This window comes from Orcinus orca, chromosome 15 (assembly GCF_937001465.1).
Source record: "Orcinus orca chromosome 15, mOrcOrc1.1, whole genome shotgun sequence".
NCBI classification, from domain to species: domain Eukaryota; kingdom Metazoa; phylum Chordata; class Mammalia; order Artiodactyla; family Delphinidae; genus Orcinus; species Orcinus orca.
This window is the reverse complement of record NC_064573.1, coordinates 89,390,472-89,408,490: the sequence shown is the minus strand read 5'-3', so window position 1 is coordinate 89,408,490 and position 18,019 is coordinate 89,390,472. Positions and strand designations below refer to the sequence as shown.

Genomic DNA, 18,019 nt, shown 5'->3' with positions numbered 1-18,019 from the left:
AAACGCAAGAGAAGTTCTTGAAAGGAGGCAATCAGATGCTTTAAAGGTAAGATAACATTTACAATGGGAAAATAAAGTTTGGGCAGGTGTATGTGGAGATGAAAACAATCTGATTTATTTGGACAAATATGTGCTTACAGAAGAAATGTTCTTACTGAAAATGGAACAAAAGAGGTAAACAACCTTGACATTTTCCTGTGATGTACCTTATTTACATTTATTTCAGACTAAGACATCTAGTCAGATTCAAGGGTAAACATGAGTTAGCATACATAACCTTAAGTCCAAACTCTGTCTCAAAATTAAAACCATAATATATCTAAAGATGTTTCTATAATGTCTGTATGTTTTTAAAAAAGCATGCTACTCATTGTTGATGTCAATATTGTGATAGTTGCATATTCAGAATCACACATGCTGTAGGAAAAAAATTCAGCCAATACTACATTAATTTACCATGAATCAAGATTTATTCGTAGCTTTTCTGAATTTGCTTTGAAACAAAAAAACAAAACCCAAACAAACATCCCCCTGTAAAAAATCCTCCCACACCGATTCTCTCCAGTATAACTTCTCAGAACTCTTATGACTTTGCCACGCTCATTACAATGGTAGTTTTTCCCCAGGATAATTCTGTAGGTTTGAAATACTGCAGAAAGTCACTCTATGTTAAGTTCATTTATAGGGTTGCTTTTTCTCCTTAGAAGAGTATTTAAGAATTTAATAAATATTGCATGGTACATGAAGGCATTCCCAAATCATTGTTTGTATGACTTTCCTTCATTATGAATTTTCTGATGTCCAGGAAAAAGTACACCCTTACCCATGTGTTCTGTCCTGTCCTGAGCTGACAGATGCAGAATGAGACCTAATCTCTAAAAGTTTTCTCACATTTATTGGACATGTATCCTTTCCTGATAGGAATTTACAAATGTAGATTAAGGGAATCCTACCAGATGAAGAGTCTTCTTAGTATTGTTTGATTCCATCTTCTGGTATTACAAAAAGAATGAGCAGCTATTAAAGGCTTTCCCATACATTCCTTGGGTTTTTCTCCAGAATACTGAATAAAGCAGAGACCACATTTCATCATAATAAGCACATTCACATAAGGCTTCTTTCCAAGAGTTCTCTGAAGTCAAAGTAAGGCATTAGCTGCTTTTTTTTTTTTTTAATCCATACATTCTTAGGTTTTCTCTACAGTGTGAATTCCCTGGTGTTCAGCAAGGAATGAGTGGTAGTTAAATGAATTTTCATATTCATAGGGGTTCTCTAGTGTGTGTGTTCTCTGATGTTTAGTAAGGTTTGAGCTCCAGCTGAAGGATTTATTGCATACCTTACATACATAGGGCTTCTCCCCAGTATGAGTTATCTGATGTAGAATGAGGGAAAAGCTCCGACTAAAGGTTTTGTCACATTCAGTACATGCATAGGGCTTTTCTCCAGTATGAATTCTCATATGTTGTACAAGGGATGCATGCCACGTGAAAACTTTACCACATTCATCACATTCATAGAGCTTTTCTCCAGCATGAATTCTCTGATGTTTAATAAGGAATGAGTGGCAACGGAAGGATTTACTGCATTCGTTACATTCATAGGGGGTTTTGGAGGTATGGACACTCTGATGCCGGGAAAGGTGTGAAGAACGGCGAAATGCCTTCCCACACTCAATGCATTCATAAGGTTTCTCTCCAGTGTGTGTAATCTGATGGCGAATGAGTTCAGAGCCACTGCTAAAGGCCTTCCCACATCTCCTACATACATACTGTTTCTTTCCTATGTGAATTCTCTGATGTCGAGTGAGGTTTGAGGCACGGCTAAAGGCCTTTCCACATTCGGTACATTCATAGGGTTTCTCCCCAGTATGTGTTCTCTGATGTTCAATGAGGAATGATAGGTAACTGAATGTTTTATTACAGTCTTTACACTCATGGGGTTTCTTTCCCGTATGTATCATCTGATGTTTTACGAGGTTTGAGATCTGGCTAAAGGTTTTCCCACATTCCTTACATACATATGGTTTCTCTCCAGTATGAGTTCTCTGATGTAACACAAGGGAAAAGCGCCGACTGAAAGTTTTTCCACATTCATGGCATCCATAGGGTCTCTCCACAGTACTAACATTCATATGTTGAGACAGGGCTTCTTGATGGGAAACTGTCACTTGCCTGATATATCCCTGATTTCCCTGCAGCATCTCAGTATCACCCTCACATTTCCAGCCTTCTTTAAAATTGGAATACTCAAGGCCTTGGCTTAGAAATCTTTCAAATGAAAGATCTGAAGATTTTATCAAATACTGGGATGAATCATCTTCGTATATGACATTTTCTGTAGAAAACTCTTTGATCTCACCATTTGACTCTGAAGCTGAAAAAACAAAGCAAATGTTTATTTTCTGTGTTGAGTAAAATAAAAGCCACTCCTCCATTTTTTAATGAGAATTACATTGAAAAAAAAAATCTTAGCATTGCATTGCTTTTACAGTTATCATACATGACTCTGAAATCTGAGCAGTAGATCCAGAAATTCAGAAGACATCAAACAGAGGAGAGCTGTAGGTGAATAAGGAGAAGATTAAAAATAAGAAACTGAAGGTGAGGGAAAAACAGAACTATCAGGAAGATAAGTAATTGTAAAGGATAGGTGGTTAATCTTCCTCACCTCCAGGTAAACTTTATTTGCTGCCAGAATGACTTGAAAATGACAATTTCATAATGATGCTAACAGACTACAAGCGTTCCTCAGGTCCCACAAAGAAATGAGATTGTGTTCACTTAGTGCCTTTGAAACATCTTACAGTAACTTATTCTGAATGAATGAATAAAAAGGTTTCTCTGAATATCTTCTAGCATCCTCACTCTACCTCTTAACTTCTAAACAGACATGTGAAGCTCAATTTAGGGATAACAGTGTCTTTCCATCAGATGCTTTTGACAGATAAACAGGATTTTCTCCAGGCTAAATTTTAGTAAAGGATTTTATCATTTTGGGAGAACAGAGTTTTATAATATACAAAAGTTTAAAAAACATATCTTTATTCTTAGGAAATATGTGGAGTTAACGGCTATGATGTATACAATTTATTCCCAAATGTTTCAGGAAAAAAAAATCATATCAAATGACAAAACAAACAGGGCAAAATATTAGCCATGGGTGAATGTGAGTAAAGGGCATATGGGTATTTTTGCACTATTCTTGCAACTTTTCTGGAAGTTTAAAATTATTTCCAACTTGGTATATAAATTCAACAAAATCCCAATCAAAATCCCGGCAAGTTATTTCACAGATCTCCAACAAACTGATTCTAAAGTTTATACAAAACAGCAAATGACCTAGAATACCTAACACAGCACTGAAGGAGAAGAACAGTCAGAGGACTGACACTTGACTTCAAGACTTCTGTAGCACTACAGTAATCAAGACAGTGCAGCACTGGTGAAAGACTAGACAAGTAGATCAGTGGAACAGAGTACAGAGCTCAGAACAGACCTGCATAATTATGGTCAACTCATCTTTGACAAAGGAGCAAGGACATCACAAGGGAGCAAATACAGTCTTCTCAACAAATGGTACTGGAACAACTAGATATCCACGTGCGTAAAAGTGAATCTAGATACAGATTTACACTCTTAACAAAAATTAACTCAAAATGGATCACAGACAAAAATGTAAAACACAAAACTATAAAACTCCTAGAAGTTAACAAAGGAGAGAACCTAGATGATGTTAGAGAGTGATGACTTTTTGGGATAACACCAAAGGCACAATCCATGAAAGAGATAATTGATAAGCTGGACTTCATTAAAATTAAAAACCTCTGCTCTGCAAAAGCCAATGTCAAGGGCTTCCCTGGTGGCACAGTAGTTGAGAATCCGCCTGCCAATGCAGGGCACAGGTTCAAGCCCTGGTCAGGGAAGATCCCACATGCCGTGGAGCAACTAAGCCTGTGTGCCACAACTACTGAAGCCTGAGTGCCTGGAGCCCATGCTCCGCAACAGGAGAGGCCACTGCGGCGAGAGGCCCACATACCGCAACGAAGAGTAGCCCCTGCTCGCCACAACTAGAGAAAGCCCACGTGCAGCAACAAAGACCCAACACAACCAAAAATAAATAAAATTCATTCATTAATTAAGTTTTTTTTAAAAAAGCCAATGTCAAGAGAATGAGAAGACAGGATGAGAAGACTGAGAAAAAATAGTTGCAAAATATACATCTGACAAGTTATTACCCAAAATACACAAAGAACTGTTAAAACTCAACAATAAGAAAATGAACAATTTAAAAACAGGCAAAAGACATGAACAGAAACGTCACCAAAGAAGATTTACAGATCCAAGTGAGAATATGAAAAGACATTCAACATCATGTCATTAGGGAACTGTAAATTAATATAAGACACCACTTCACACCTATCAAAATGGCCAAACTCCAATTCACCGACAACAACACATGCTGGTGAGGATGTGGAGCAACAGGAACTCTCATCACTGCTGGTGGGGACACAGAATGGTGCAGCCACTTTGGAAGACAGTGTGTCAGTTTCTTATAAAACTGAACATCCTCTTACCATACAATTCAGCAATCACATTCCTTGATATTTACCCAAGTGAATTAAAACTTACATCCACACAAAAACCTGAATGTGGAAGTTTATAGCAGCTTTATTTGTAACTGCCAAAACTTAGAAGCAACAAGATGTCCTTCAGTAGGAAAATGGAAAAGTAAACTGTGGTACATCCAGACCATGGGCTATTACTCAGCACTAAAAAAAAAAAAAGAGTTATCAAGCCATGAAAAGATATAAAGGAATGAGCCTCAAATGCATAATATGAAGTGAAAGAAGCCAATCTGAAAAAGGCAAATATCCTATGAATTCAACTATATGACATTCTGGAAAAGGAAAAACTATGGAAACAGTAAAAAGATCAGTGGTTACCAGGGGTTAGTGGGGAGAGGGGGATGAATAGGCAGAGCACAGAGAATTTTTAGGGCAGTAAAACTATCCTGTATCATACTAACATATGGATACATGTCATTGCACATTTGTCAAAACCCATAGAATGTACGACACTAAGAATGAAACTTAAGGTCAACTATGGACTTTGGGTGATAATGATGTGTCAAGGCAGGTTCATCAATTGTGAAAAATGTACCACTGTGGTGTGGGATGTTGACAGTGGGGAAGACTGGGCAGGGGGATATATAGGAACCCTCTGTACTTTCCATTCAATTTTGCTGTGAACCCAAAACTGCTTGAAAGAAAATAAAGTTTATTAATTTAAAAAAATCATTACAGTATTTTCAGGGAAGGTTTAGAGTATTTTAATTGCTACAGTAAAGACTGAGAGATATAAATATACAAATACACTAGCATCCCTATAGAAAAACAATATAACTTCTTAGAAAAGAAACTGAAAAAGTTGCTTAAGAATTAATTCAACAACAGGTGTACAGGGATTTTACAAAAAAATTCAAAGTCTTAAGAAGCTGTGCAGATAACTCCTAAATCCTACTTTAGCTCAGCATCACCTGGGAGCTTGTTAAAATGTAAATTCTTGAGTTCCACCCCAAACCTAATAACTTAGAATTTCTGGAGTGGGGCCTGGGGATATGTATTTTAAAATGATCCAAAGGACTAAACTTTGAGAAGAACTGTGATATCTCTCTTAAGCACCAGAATATGATACTCAATTGCTACTCGACTATCCCAGAGACCCAAAACTCAGTAAGTCACAAATTGATATAATCTTTCCCTCCCCTTCAAACTTGTTCATCCTTCTTTTTTTTTTTAAGGAGCTAATAATACCAGCAAAAAGAGTGGTGTCAACCACAATTCCTCAATCTTCTTAATGTCTTTTATCTAGTCAATCACCAGGTCTTTCTGAGTCCACTTCCTTACGTTGTTACCGTCTGTATACCTTCTTCCATTCCCTGGACACCTCCAAGGTTCAGATGATGATTACATCTAGCCTAGGTTATGGCAACAACTCTTAAATGGCTGTGCTGTTTCCTAGTCTCACTTCCAATAAATCTGTTTTCCAAACTGCAGCTAGAATGACCTTACTAAAATGCTTGCCTGCCTGCCTAAAATCTTTTGATGACTCCTTATTAGCCTACGGATGAACTCTAAGTTCATTAATAGGACCTATAAAACACCTGCATGATCTGACCAGTGCTTTCCCTAACCATCCTTAATTCCCACCATTTTCCTCCTTACACTTTATACTTTTGCTCAATCTAGACTGAACCTCATACTCTCATTTTATTAGTATGATGTTTATACATGCTGTAACTTTGCGGTTTTGTTTCAGTTATAAAATATGAATGGCTCCAGTGCTGTAAAGATGGAGTAAGTACACTCCAACCTGGCTCTCCCACTGAATACAAGTGAAAACCATGAACAGAATGCATAAAGCAGCTAGCTGAGAACTCTAAAAAGTAAACGGGGAACTTCCCTGGTGGCGCAGTGGTTAAGAATCTGCCTGCCAATGCAGGGACACAAGTTTGAGCCCTGGTCCAGGAAGATCCCACATGCCGTGGAGCAACTAAGCCCGTGCACCACAACTACTGAGCCCGCGCACTGCAACTACTGAAGCCAGCGCACTCTAGGGCCCATCTGCCACAACTACTGAGCCCGGGTGCCGAAACTACTGAGCCTGCATGCCTAGAGCCCGTGCTCCGCAAGAAAAGCCATTGCAATGAGAAGCCCGCGCACCACATTGAAGAGTAGCCCCCTCTCGCCACAACTAGAGAAAGCCCATGCACAGCAGTGAAGACTCAATGCAGCCAACAATAAATAAATAAAATTAAAAAATTTTTAAAATCTATTTTAAAAAAAGTAAACGGTAGCAAGCTGCTTGCAGAAGGAAGCCAGAACACAAAGTAACACTGAAATGGTGATGAGTTTCTTGGGTTTTTTCCCCCCCCTCCAGTCTCTCCAGGCCTAAACTCAAATGCAGCCTGAAAGCAGGAACTGGGCAGCAGGTGTGAGGAGAAAGAGCTCCATGAGAAGCCTCTATTTCTGTTCTTAGGAATGGGACAGGGGAGTCCATACTGGTTAGAGAAATCTTATTGTTTGTTCATTTCCGATTCTCTTCTGCCCAAACCCAAAGCATGTTGCAGCAGCTGTGGCCATACAGGCAATTAAACCTCTAAGGCAGGGTAACCTTCCTCCCTCAGCAGAAAGATGAATGGTCCCAAGAGCAGAGAGGTAATACCCCCCCTTTTTTCTTTTTCTCTCCATCCCCTCGCTGCATGGCTGCAGAGGCAGACAAACTTGCAGGAAGTGCAGAGGGGAACCTACAGGCCTGCCTTTCTATCCAGAAGGCCTGAAAGAGGGGGCCCTGGGAGCCAAAAAGGAAAGGGGACATGGTGAAAAAGGGAGCGCAAGAAGATGATCCCATAAAGTTGTGTATGAAATTCTGGGCTCCTCCCTGAGCTGTGCATGCATGGATCTGACCCTAAACAGCACACCTAAAGCTGTGAGAACTGAAACAAAGGGGAACCCGCTGCCTAAGGGGAACCCAGTGCCCAACACCACTAGGAGGTGCATATGGGGACAAATAAGAGAGACCTGAGAAGGCTTTGAAAACTGGACTGTCATTGGAACCACATGCACAGAAGACAGGTTAGAACTGTGGCTTCAACTTACGCATATCGACAGCCTGCTTAAAGTTAACATCTCAACAGGATTTAAATAAGACCCAAAGTCTTCATACTTAAAAAAAAAAGTTACAAGTCAAAGTTATAGGACATACAGAGAAAAAAGAATTTCATCATCCCACAGGGGAAAGACAATCCAATTATAAAACAAATTTATGGAGTATTTATATATGGACAGTGCATTAAAACGAAATTAAGCAAAACTTATTTTGATGTGAAAATATTTCAGTGATGTAGAAAACATCCCTATACTTTATACATGATAGTGAAGTACTGTGTAGTGAAATATCAAGGTATCTGTAAATTACATTATTCAGCAAAAAAAGGGATGAGGTGAGGCAAATACAGTAAAATGTTATCCATTATTAAACCCATAACTAAGACTGTATAGATTTATGCAAAGATAGAAAAATAGAAAAACAAAAACTAGAGAACCCAGAAACATGCGCAAAAACTGACACTTAACTTACGACAAACCAGTGAAGGAAAGGACAGACATGTCAATAAATGGTGCCTCGAGAACTGGATGTCCATGAAGAAGAGACCAAAACTGACCACTAAGTCACATGACACACAAAAATAAATCCAAAGTTGACCATGGATCTAAATGTGAATGCAAAGTGACGTTTTAAAGAGAAAATCTAGGAAAATGTCATCATGACCTCATGGTAGGGAAAGATTTCTTAAACAGGTCAAAAATATATATATATATATTGGGACTTCCCTGGCGGTCCAGTGGTTAAGACTCCGCACTTCCACTGCAGTGGGCAAGGGTCTGATTCCCTGATCAGAGAACCAAGATACCGCATGCTGCACGGCACAGCACAGCCGAAAAAAAAGAATACTAATCATAAAGGAAAAGACTGACAAATCTGACTATACTAGAATTAAGAGTCTCTGTTCATTAAAAGAGGTTTTAAGGAGAAAAGCCAGCCACAGGTAAGAGGAGGTATTTGTAGTGAATATAATTACAATGATTTGTATCCAAAATATGCAACTCCTACAAAACAAGAAAAAGATGGAGAATCCAATAGATAAATGAGCAAAAACCTTCAAGAAGCACTTCATAAATGAGGGTATCTAAATACTCAATAAACATATGAAAAGGTGCTCAACCTCATTAGTAACTGGAGAAATGCACGTTTAAACCAGAATAAGCTACCACTGCACACTCTCCTGATGGGTGAAGAGCATGATGCCTGGCAGTACAGGGCATTTGGTAAACATGGGGAGCAGCAAGAGGAACCCCCTTACTGTGTCTGTGGAAGTGTAAGTCAGTAAAAGCACTTTGGAAAACATTCTGGCATCATCTAATGTGTGAAAGAGATACATTATCCTCTGACTCAGCAATTCCAGTCCTAGACATAAACCACAGGAACCCTGTGCCAGGAGGTACCAGGACCCAAGGACAAGAGCAACATTGCTTACAAGAGCCCTAAACTGCAAACAACCCAAGAAGCCATCAATAACAGAATGGATACAAACTACTAGATGAGTATGCAAAATGCATGAATATTAAAAATAATTTTGAGAGAAGCAAATTACAATATAACATATACATTATGATTCCCCTCTATATAAAGTTCATAAACATACAAACCTAAACTAGTGACTAGAGACACCAACAGTTGATAAAGCTATAAAGAAAACCAAGGAAGCTACTACCATTAAAGATTACCTTTGCAGGGGGCGAGGTGGGGGGGTGGGTGACTGGGACAAGCACCCGAAGAGCTGTTAGGGACCTGGCAGTGCTGTGTCGACTGACCTGAGTGGTGGTTACATGGGTGCCTTATAATAATTTAAGCTGCACATTTACGTTTTATGCATTGTCTGTGAGCTATTTCCCTTTTCCAAAAAGGTACTGGAAGAAACACACAAAAATTCTAAGAGCTGTATTAAACTAGTAGAATTAGAGGCAATTTTTCCATGTTTCCCCTTTACCTCACTTCCCTTGTACATAGTTTTATGGGTTTTATTACTTTCAAAACATTTAGAAAAGAACATTTTTCTTCAACTCATCCTTTCACGAGGAAGTCTCTGGGCACTTCTCCCACCTCGTGACTTCAGCTCACACAGGGCTCTTTCCACATCCTTCCTCCTGAAGGTCTCGCTCTCACAGCCAGAGCTTGGTTTTCAAGGCATCCTCTGTTCCCTCACTAGTCCTACCATTAGTTGCTTCACCATAAACATAAGTATTCCCCTGTTATCTCGAGAGGACCACTCCCTAAAGGCCAGTATACTTCCATTAGAGGTTGGCTTCAGAATCAACTATAGAACTTATGGAAATTGTCATAAACACATATAATTTAGGCTCCAAAGATCTTCTATGTCAGAATCTTCAAGCACGGTGCATGGCCGTATTTATTTTTAAAGAGCTTCACCAGCAATTTTATTTCAACCTAAGGTGAAGAAGGCTTTCAGAGCCCTTCTCAATCAACCTCATTGCTTCTGTTTTTCTTTCTTAATATAAGATTCCCACATCCCTACTTGGAATTTTTTTCTAAGATATATTCCAATGGTTTGTTGCACCTCTTCACTTGGAAATACCATCCTCTACTCACACCATGCATATCTCAAACTAATTCACCACGTTTTGTTTTAAACTGACCCTTTTCCTGTCTTTTATATTTCTATTACTACTATCCCTATCCAAATTACCCAGGTCTATAACACCAACTGGAAATTCCTTTCTTCTCATCGTTGAACTGCGAACTTGAGGACCTCTAACAAAGTTATTTACAGACCCAATTTATCTCACTATGCCATGCCTTCTACTCTCTGAGGCATACCACCTAAGAGAAAGTCTTAACAATATTAAAACTTCAATAAATATCATTAAAATAGGGACCTCCCTGGTGATCCAGTGGTAAAGAATCCACCTTACAATGCAGGGGACGTGAGGTTCGATCCCTGGTCAGGGAACTAAAATCCCACATGCCGCGGGGCAACTAAGCCTGCGCGCCACAGCTACTGAGCTCACGCGCCTCAACTAGAGCCCACCTGCCGCAAACTACAGAGCCCACGCACTCTGGAACCCGCGCACCACAATGATGAGCCCAGGTGCTGCAACGAAAGATCCCACATGCCTCAACGAAGATCCCGCATGCCAAAACTAAGACCCAACACAGCCAAAAATAAATAAACCTTTTTAAAAAATTGTTAAAATAACACATGACTGAAAGAATAAACCCATCAATTAACCAAAGTGTAATGAATCACTTTTTCAAGAGGGTTAGAACAGCAGTATAAAGAAAAATATATATACCTTTTAATTTAGACAATGGAAACATATAAGTCAATTTTTAAAAAGAAAGGGAAGAGAAACCAAAGAGAAATAAAATTCAGAGTCCAGACAGAGCTAATAATGAAAAGAAGGGACACATCTATCTGTGAGAAAGTGAGGAAAGGATGAGAACTGAAGGCAGACAGGTAAGTGGGTGTGAGTGGTCCCCTTGCTGTGGGCAAGACTTTACAGTCCCTGTATCTCCGGTACCTTTAAAGGAAAACTTTCCATCCAGCATATAACAAAGTACTGCTTTCTCATTGACTGGGTGGGTTGTTATTTTAAAAACTTCCCCACCAGCTTCTAACTCACTCACCTGAAAACAGACCTCTGCTCGCATCTTTCCCCAGCCACGGCTCTTTCCCTTGCTCCAGTAAGGAAACCACATGTGGCTTAGAAATGTTAAGACCTGCTTGCGGAAATGAAATAAATTCACAATTAGTCCCTGAATCCTTACGAAAGAGGGGCCATTATTAGAAATGCCAGATGTAAGTATGAAAGATTTCTAAAGATTAGGTGAAGTTCTAATTCCCCTCTTAAAAGCTAATAAAGGACTTCCCTGGCTGTCCAGTGGTTAAGACTCTACACTTCCACTGCAGGGGGCTCAGGTTCGATCCCCTTGTCAGGGAAGTTCCCATGCCATGCAGTGCAGCCAAAAAAAAAAAAAGAAAAGCTAAAACAAACAAACAAACAAAAAAACTTACCTCCCTTGGGAATGTTCAGCCAGGTAATCAAGATTCGCAACAGCCATCCTAAAGGTCAAATTCTGACTGAGGGGAGATGAGAAGAAATACCTACCCAGTGAGACCAGGTGGCCATAGTTCTCCAACATTACATGTCTGTACAAATCTCTTTGAGCAGGCTGGAGCCATTCCCACTCCTCCCGGGAGAAGTCTACGGCCACATCTCTGAATGTCACTGACCCCTGAAATGACACACAGACATCTGCACAACCAGCACCCATGCTCCCAAAGGCCCTGATCAAGGAGTGAAATGAGTCCCACTGTGTATGGTGGACAGTGTATACAAGTAGCGCAATGACAGTTTTCAGGATTCTGAGTAATTATTAAGAGTATAAGGAAGAGACTAGCTGTTTTGTTTTACTGTATAATTGGAGAAAAGACAAAAAAATATACATGCTTTGTCCTGAGATAATTTATAATTTTGTGGAAGATAAAGGACTATACATGTGAACAACATGAATTTCTGGCTTTGGTTGCAAAAATTCTTAAGATCTCACCACGCTTTATGAATAATGAAGACAATCCCTTTACGTGTAATAGGGAGAGTATATTTTCCTTAATACCAGCCTATTTTAATATGATCTGGTAAGAATTTCTTCGTAGGCACAACTGGCTGTAGCAGAGAGCAGCAGCTCCCGATTAAGGGGTACACATTCAAGTTTACCACAGCTAACCCCGTTTCTGAAGAAATAGCTGTGATACTTAGCAATGTCGCCGAACAAGACGCTGAAGGCTACAGTACAAGGGCCTCCCAGGGTGGAACCTGCAGCTTCTTCCCTTGGGTTCAGGATGAGTAATAAGCCCCTGTTTGCAGCCTGGTTTTGCAGCACCTGAGTGACCCACATAGCTGTTAGGCATGAACAGGGATTTTTAAAAGTCCCAAACTAGTAACAGCCCCAGAGGTATGACAGAGTTATATTTTACAGTTAAAAAAAATTTTAAGTGCCTATAATCTGTTATAGATTACTGACTAATAAAAGAAGCTGTTTCCTAATGTAAACAGTAGGCTCTCCAGAACGGAAGGAAACTGGACTTCCAGCAAAAGTTGAAAAGCCTCTGGCTTTGGAGACAAGTATGACAGAAAGTAGGACAGAGAAGTGACACTAAAACCAGATGGACTAATTTGGAAGGGCTGGTCTTCTTATCCCCGACCTCTGTGAAACACAATTTAGCCTCCACCAAAACAACAATAATCAGTGTTCCTTGCTACAGAAACTTCACGTCTTGCCTAAAAAATGAGCTCGGTGAGTTCAGAGATTTTGTTTTGCTCCCCGCTGATCCCCAGGACCTAGGAAGCGCCGTGCAGGAGAATCACGTGGAGGGACTGTTAACGTGCAGACTGCCAACCCGCACACGCACAAGTTCGGGTTCACAAGGCTGGGGTGGGGCTCGAGAATACCCAAGTCCAGCAAGTTACCAGGTGATGCCGACAGAGCTGATCCAGGATCACGCACTGAGACCGCTGATGCAGGCGTGAAAGGAGACGCCCAACGGAAGCAGGAGTCAGCGAATGAACGGCAGCGGGGGCGAGGGGCAGAGAGTGAAGCCCTCCACGTTCCAATTCCGGGGAAAGGAGGCGCAGGACAGCCCGCTCTAAGACCCGGCCGCCCGGTCAGCGCCCGCCCCGCGACCGGCCCCGCCTGCCCTCCCACGTCCTCTTAGGCGCCAGAAGGGCGGCAGGGGGAGGAAAGCCTGTGTTCCCTGTCCGGAAAACACAGTCGCGCTGAGGAAGAAAGGAAACACCAGCTCACCTGAGACATGGCTCACGGCAGGGCCCGCGGAGAACCGAGCGTGGAAGGCGGAGCTGGCGGGGAGAGCGACAAGCTGACGCGCGGGCCGGCGCCCGGGCTCCGCATCCACCGCCCTCGTCACGAGGGTCAGGGACGCCCGCGACAGCTCCCTCCCCGCCGCGGCGGGGGCTCCGAGCCTGGGCCCGACCCGCGCCCCCAGCGCCGCTGCCTTTAACGGAGCCGCAGCTGGGGCGTCTCCTCCGCGCTGCTGGCCGGGCAACCAAGGCTTCCCAAGCTCGGGGCAGGACCACCGCCCCCGGCCCCCCGGGCCCCGGCGGGGACAGGCTCGGGCAGGGCGGGCCCTTCCCCTACCTCGGCCCGCGCAAGCAAGGCTCTCGGCTCTGCGACGGGGACCCCGAACCAGCGTCCCGCAAACTGCGCCTTCCGGAGCCTCAGAGACCGACCGCGACCAGGCCGCGGGCCTCAGACAGCTCTCCTTCCCAGGACCCACCGCGGCCTCGGCGCGTCGCGGGCAAAGTGCCCGCCCCACCCCCTACAACTCCCAGGACACCCCGCGCCCGTGACAGGGAGAACGGGGGGTCTCAGACAACTACACTTCCCAGGGTCCACTGCGGCCTCAGCCTGAGGCCTAGCCGTCCACGCTCGGACTACAACTCCCAGAACCGACTGCGGCCCCAGCCGTTCCATCCAGGACCTCCAGGCCTGGCCACGGCAGTAGCAGCCCCCGCAGCCCCGAGGGGTCACTATTCTCAGAGCCTGGAGCCCCGCGGGGCGGCCCAGCCATGGCGGCCTGGACGGCGACCGCCCGCACGCTGAGGCCAGACTGGCGACCTGTCCGCATGAGCAGAGGAGGCAGCCGGGCTCCCCTTGCAGCCCTGCCGTGGGAGTCCGCGATTCCTGGGGGCTTCCTTCTCCCTGCGCTGGTGGCTCGGTCCCGAGCACGGGGGAGGTCTGGGGACTAAGCACCTACAGAGCTCCAAGCCCAGGGGATGGGAGGCCGGGTGCAAGCTTTGTATTGAAATGGAAGGGTTAGGAGAGAGACTGGGCCCGCTGAATCATGGAATATTGTTCTAAGTGGAGCCAACAGTTTATGAGTTTATGAAAAAAAGATTAGAGACAACAAAGGAAAATGTGTTATCAAACAAACCTTGTGTCCACTCACCTGCCCGCAGTAAAGCCGATCTACTGACACTGGGTTGTGATGAAGGAAAGTGCAGCGTTTATTGCAGGCGCCAAGAAGGAGTCCAGGGAACTAGTGCTTAAAACGCCTGAACTCCCAGAAGGCTTTCAGGGAAAGGTTTTTAAAGACGGGATGGGGGGGCGGGGTTGTGGGGTGTGTGATCGCCTCTTGGACCTTCTTCTGATTGGTTGGTGGGGAGGTCATCAGGAGTCAACATCATTGACCTTCTGGTTCCATCTGTTCTGCGGTCTACGGTGGGCAGCCTACAGTTTACTTCTCCCAGCTGGTAGGGGTTTCAGAGCTGCAAAACAGCTCAAAGGACACGGCTCAGAATAGTATCTACAGCCCTTGAGGAGGAACTAAAGTTCCTTGACTTTGTTGAATAGCTAAACTATTATTATTTTGTCTTGCTTGACTATTTTCCTTTCTTTCTGCATTTTCTCACTTCTCTGATTAAATTTGTTCTTTGGAACTTGGGGAAGGCCTAGGAGGCTAAAGTTTTTCTACAAATAAGAGGCAGGTGGAGAATGAGGTGGGGCGGGGAGAGTCTGTCCTGGGAAGGCCCCATGGGGTCCTGCTTGGTTACAGTCCAGTATAAAAGCTGGAAGAGAAAAAAGGAAGAAAGAAATTCACTGGCCTGGTGAAAAGAGGTCAAAGGAGAGGTGGCTTGAAAGGAAGAGACTGAAAAAGTAAGCATCCTTGTGAAGGAATGTTCATGCTGTGAAGTGACAAGACAATGAAGAGTTTTAAAGAGGCTGTGACGTCTCATGTGCAGTGTGGTGCAGAGTGGTAAGGGTGAACCAACAGGAAGAAGGACTTGAGCCAGGAAGGCCACTGAAGGCAGTGCTTCTGTATCCTGGGGCCCGGGAACTGGGGCTACGGAAGACTGATTCAGGAAACAATTTAAAAGAAGAATGTAAAGGACCTGGTAATGAATTGGATACATGGAGGAACTAGGTTTCTTGCTTGGGTGAAATGCTTCCAGAAGTACATTCTTTAAAACCGCTTCTACCACTGTTATCCACTCTCATGACTTCAACTTCCACTTATACAACTTGCCCAGATATTTTGGTTAATCACCATATTTCACTATGACGATAAAACACAGGATAAGACAAGTTTAGGATAGAAGAAATGGATTCATTCCGGACATGTTGAGATCAGCGTGTCCGTGTTTAATCTTAACTACTAATCTTGTCCAAAATATTATTTCTCACCTGCAATCTTGCTATAACTTCACATCAAATTCCTCCAAATCTTTTCTTTATACAGAAGTCAGCCTCATGTTTATAAAAGCAATTCCAAATATATTCTTCTGCTTAATATAATACGATGGCTTTTGATTGGTCTGAAGTAAAGGCAAAAGTCCCTAACATGGTCCTCAGTACTCAGCATGATCTTACCCCTGTCTTGTCAAGCTCTTCTTATGGTATTTCCCTCCTCTCTGACTGTGCTAACCTTCTTTCCCTATATACCATACATCGCAGGACCTTTGAGCATGTTAATTTTCTCTAACCCTGAAAAGGTTATCTATCCCTTCATACAATAACATAATTAGTACATTTCAGTTTATCCTTCATATTTCAGCTCAAGCAACTCTTACTCAGAGAAGTGTTCTCTGATCCCAGTGTGATCTCCGAATAAGGTTCCTTTGACTGTAAACTCTCCTTGAATCCTATACTTATTCTCTTTATCATTTACAATAATTTGCAATTGTATTTGTAATTATGTGTATTTATGATTATTTGTTAGTAATTATCTTCCTCACTAGCTTATAAGCACTATGAGATACACCCATAGCTAGCACATTGCTTGCCACAGAGGGCTCAATGAATGACAAATGGACAGCACCAAAATTTAATATTGTTGCATGGTGAGTGAAAATATCTTGCTTTAATGTACTTTTTGCGATACTAAACAACTCTGTTTATTGACTAGGTCTTATTTATCTTGTGTGAAATACCTGTTCATGTCCTTTGCCTATTTTTCCGTTAGGATCCCTGTGTTTTTATTATTGATTTGTAGGAGTTCTTAGTGTGGTGGGATTTTATAACTTTCATATGTATGTTTCAGATACAGCATATTCTCAAAAGTCATTACTTGTATATTCCCTTTGGGGTTGTGTGTGTGTGTGTGTGTGTACATGCAGTAATTTGAAATTTTTATGCAGTCAAATCTATCAGTCTTTTCCCTTCTGACTTTTGAATTTCTCTCATTTAGAAAGGGTATCCACATACCAAATTTTAAAATACACCCTATACTCTTCTAATACTAAATCCCCTTATATCTGGGTCTCTTTCCTCTGTTTTGTTCCACTGATCTGTTCTTCTATTCCTGTACATATCATATGATTTTAATTACTATAGCTTTCTGGGAGGGCATGTACCCTCTTTTTCTCTTTTCTAATTTTTCTAGGTTAGTGTTACGAGTTTGCCTCTCTGGGTAAATTTTAGAATCATCTTGCCTAATTCCCTATGCAAATTCACTAGAAATTCAGTTGTGACTATTCAATCTGAAGACAGAAGCAATGCATTCCATATAAGGGGACAACTGAATGACGGTGGATTTCTCATCTGAAACCATGGTGGCCAGAAAGAGATGGCACAACATTTTTCAAATGCTGAAGAAAAAAACAAATCTAAACCCCTAATTCTCTATCTAGCAAAAATGCTCTTCAGAAATGAAGGGAAAATATAGACATCAAGATGATGAAGACTTTCAGATGAAGGAAAGCTAGGAATTTGTCACCAGAAGGCCTAACTGTAAAAGACTGGCTAAAGAGGTTCTACAATTATAAAGGAACTGGTAACAAAAGAAAAAACAACAGTGGAAATAAGGGTAAACATAATGGACTGTCCTTCTCGTGAGTTTTCAAAATCACATTTGATGGTTGAAACAAAAAATTATAATACCATCTGATGTGGAACTTAAGACAGTTATATTAATGCATAGGGAGGGTAAAGGGACTTAAATGGAGGTAAGATTTCTGCACGTCAGTCAAAATGGTAAAATGTCAATACCCGTAGACTGTGTTAAGTAGGGTGTGTATATTGTAATACCTAGTGAAACCACACACACACAAACAAACACACACACACACACAATACATAGAGACACACTCAAAAATACTTTGAATGATTAAAAATAGAATTCTAAAAAATGTTCAAGTAACCCAAAGAAAAGCAAGAAAATGGAAGAGGTATGAGAAACAGGAAACAAAAATTGTAAAAATCCCAACGTATGTTCATGTACAAAAACAGTACACACACCTATTTAGATGTGATTATACTATATATTTTTTGCTGTTTTTCCTTCTCTTTCACAAACGTACTAAAAATTCTCACTGATTACTCTTTCCTCTGCCTACAGCACTCTGTAGGGTCTCCACTCAAAT

The 18,019-nt window shown here is 41.9% G+C and overlaps 1 protein-coding gene across 6 annotated transcripts; it reads right to left on the bottom strand.

Moving 5' to 3' along the window:
• Positions 1 to 451: 451 nt before the first annotated feature.
• Positions 452 to 13,968, bottom strand: ZNF140 (zinc finger protein 140). 6 transcript variants are annotated; one of them, XM_004276616.4, is made up of 5 exons: positions 13,797 to 13,968; positions 13,446 to 13,498; positions 11,750 to 11,876; positions 11,268 to 11,360; positions 452 to 2,373 (listed from the first exon to the last, which is right to left on the bottom strand). In XM_004276616.4, the coding sequence occupies exons 2-5, from the start codon at positions 13,452 to 13,454 to the stop codon at positions 1,187 to 1,189; spliced, it is 1,416 nt and encodes a 471-aa protein (XP_004276664.1). In that variant the 5' UTR covers positions 13,455 to 13,498; positions 13,797 to 13,968; the 3' UTR covers positions 452 to 1,186. The 6 variants fall into 6 exon arrangements, with proteins under 6 accessions (XP_004276664.1, XP_033296487.1, XP_049554510.1 ...); XM_033440596.2 differs by having other exon boundaries at positions 11,268 to 11,363; positions 13,797 to 13,965; XM_049698553.1 differs by lacking the exon at positions 13,446 to 13,498 and having other exon boundaries at positions 11,268 to 11,363; positions 13,797 to 13,965.
• Positions 13,969 to 18,019: the final 4,051 nt, after the last annotated feature.

Bases quoted from the DNA above. Each gene is read 5' to 3' on its own strand.
- ZNF140 (XM_033440594.2), bottom strand. From the start codon at position 11,915: ATGGGTGCTGGTTGTGCAGATGTCTGTGTGTCATTTCAGGGGTCAGTG. The intron at 11,364-11,749 runs GTAGGTATTTCT...CATTTCCGCAAG, and splicing joins TGGCCACCTGGTCTCACTGG to CAGGTCTTAACATTTCTAAG. The intron at 2,374-11,267 runs GTGAGTGAGTTA...TTGTTTTTTCAG, and splicing joins GAGCAGAGGTCTGTTTTCAG to CTTCAGAGTCAAATGGTGAG.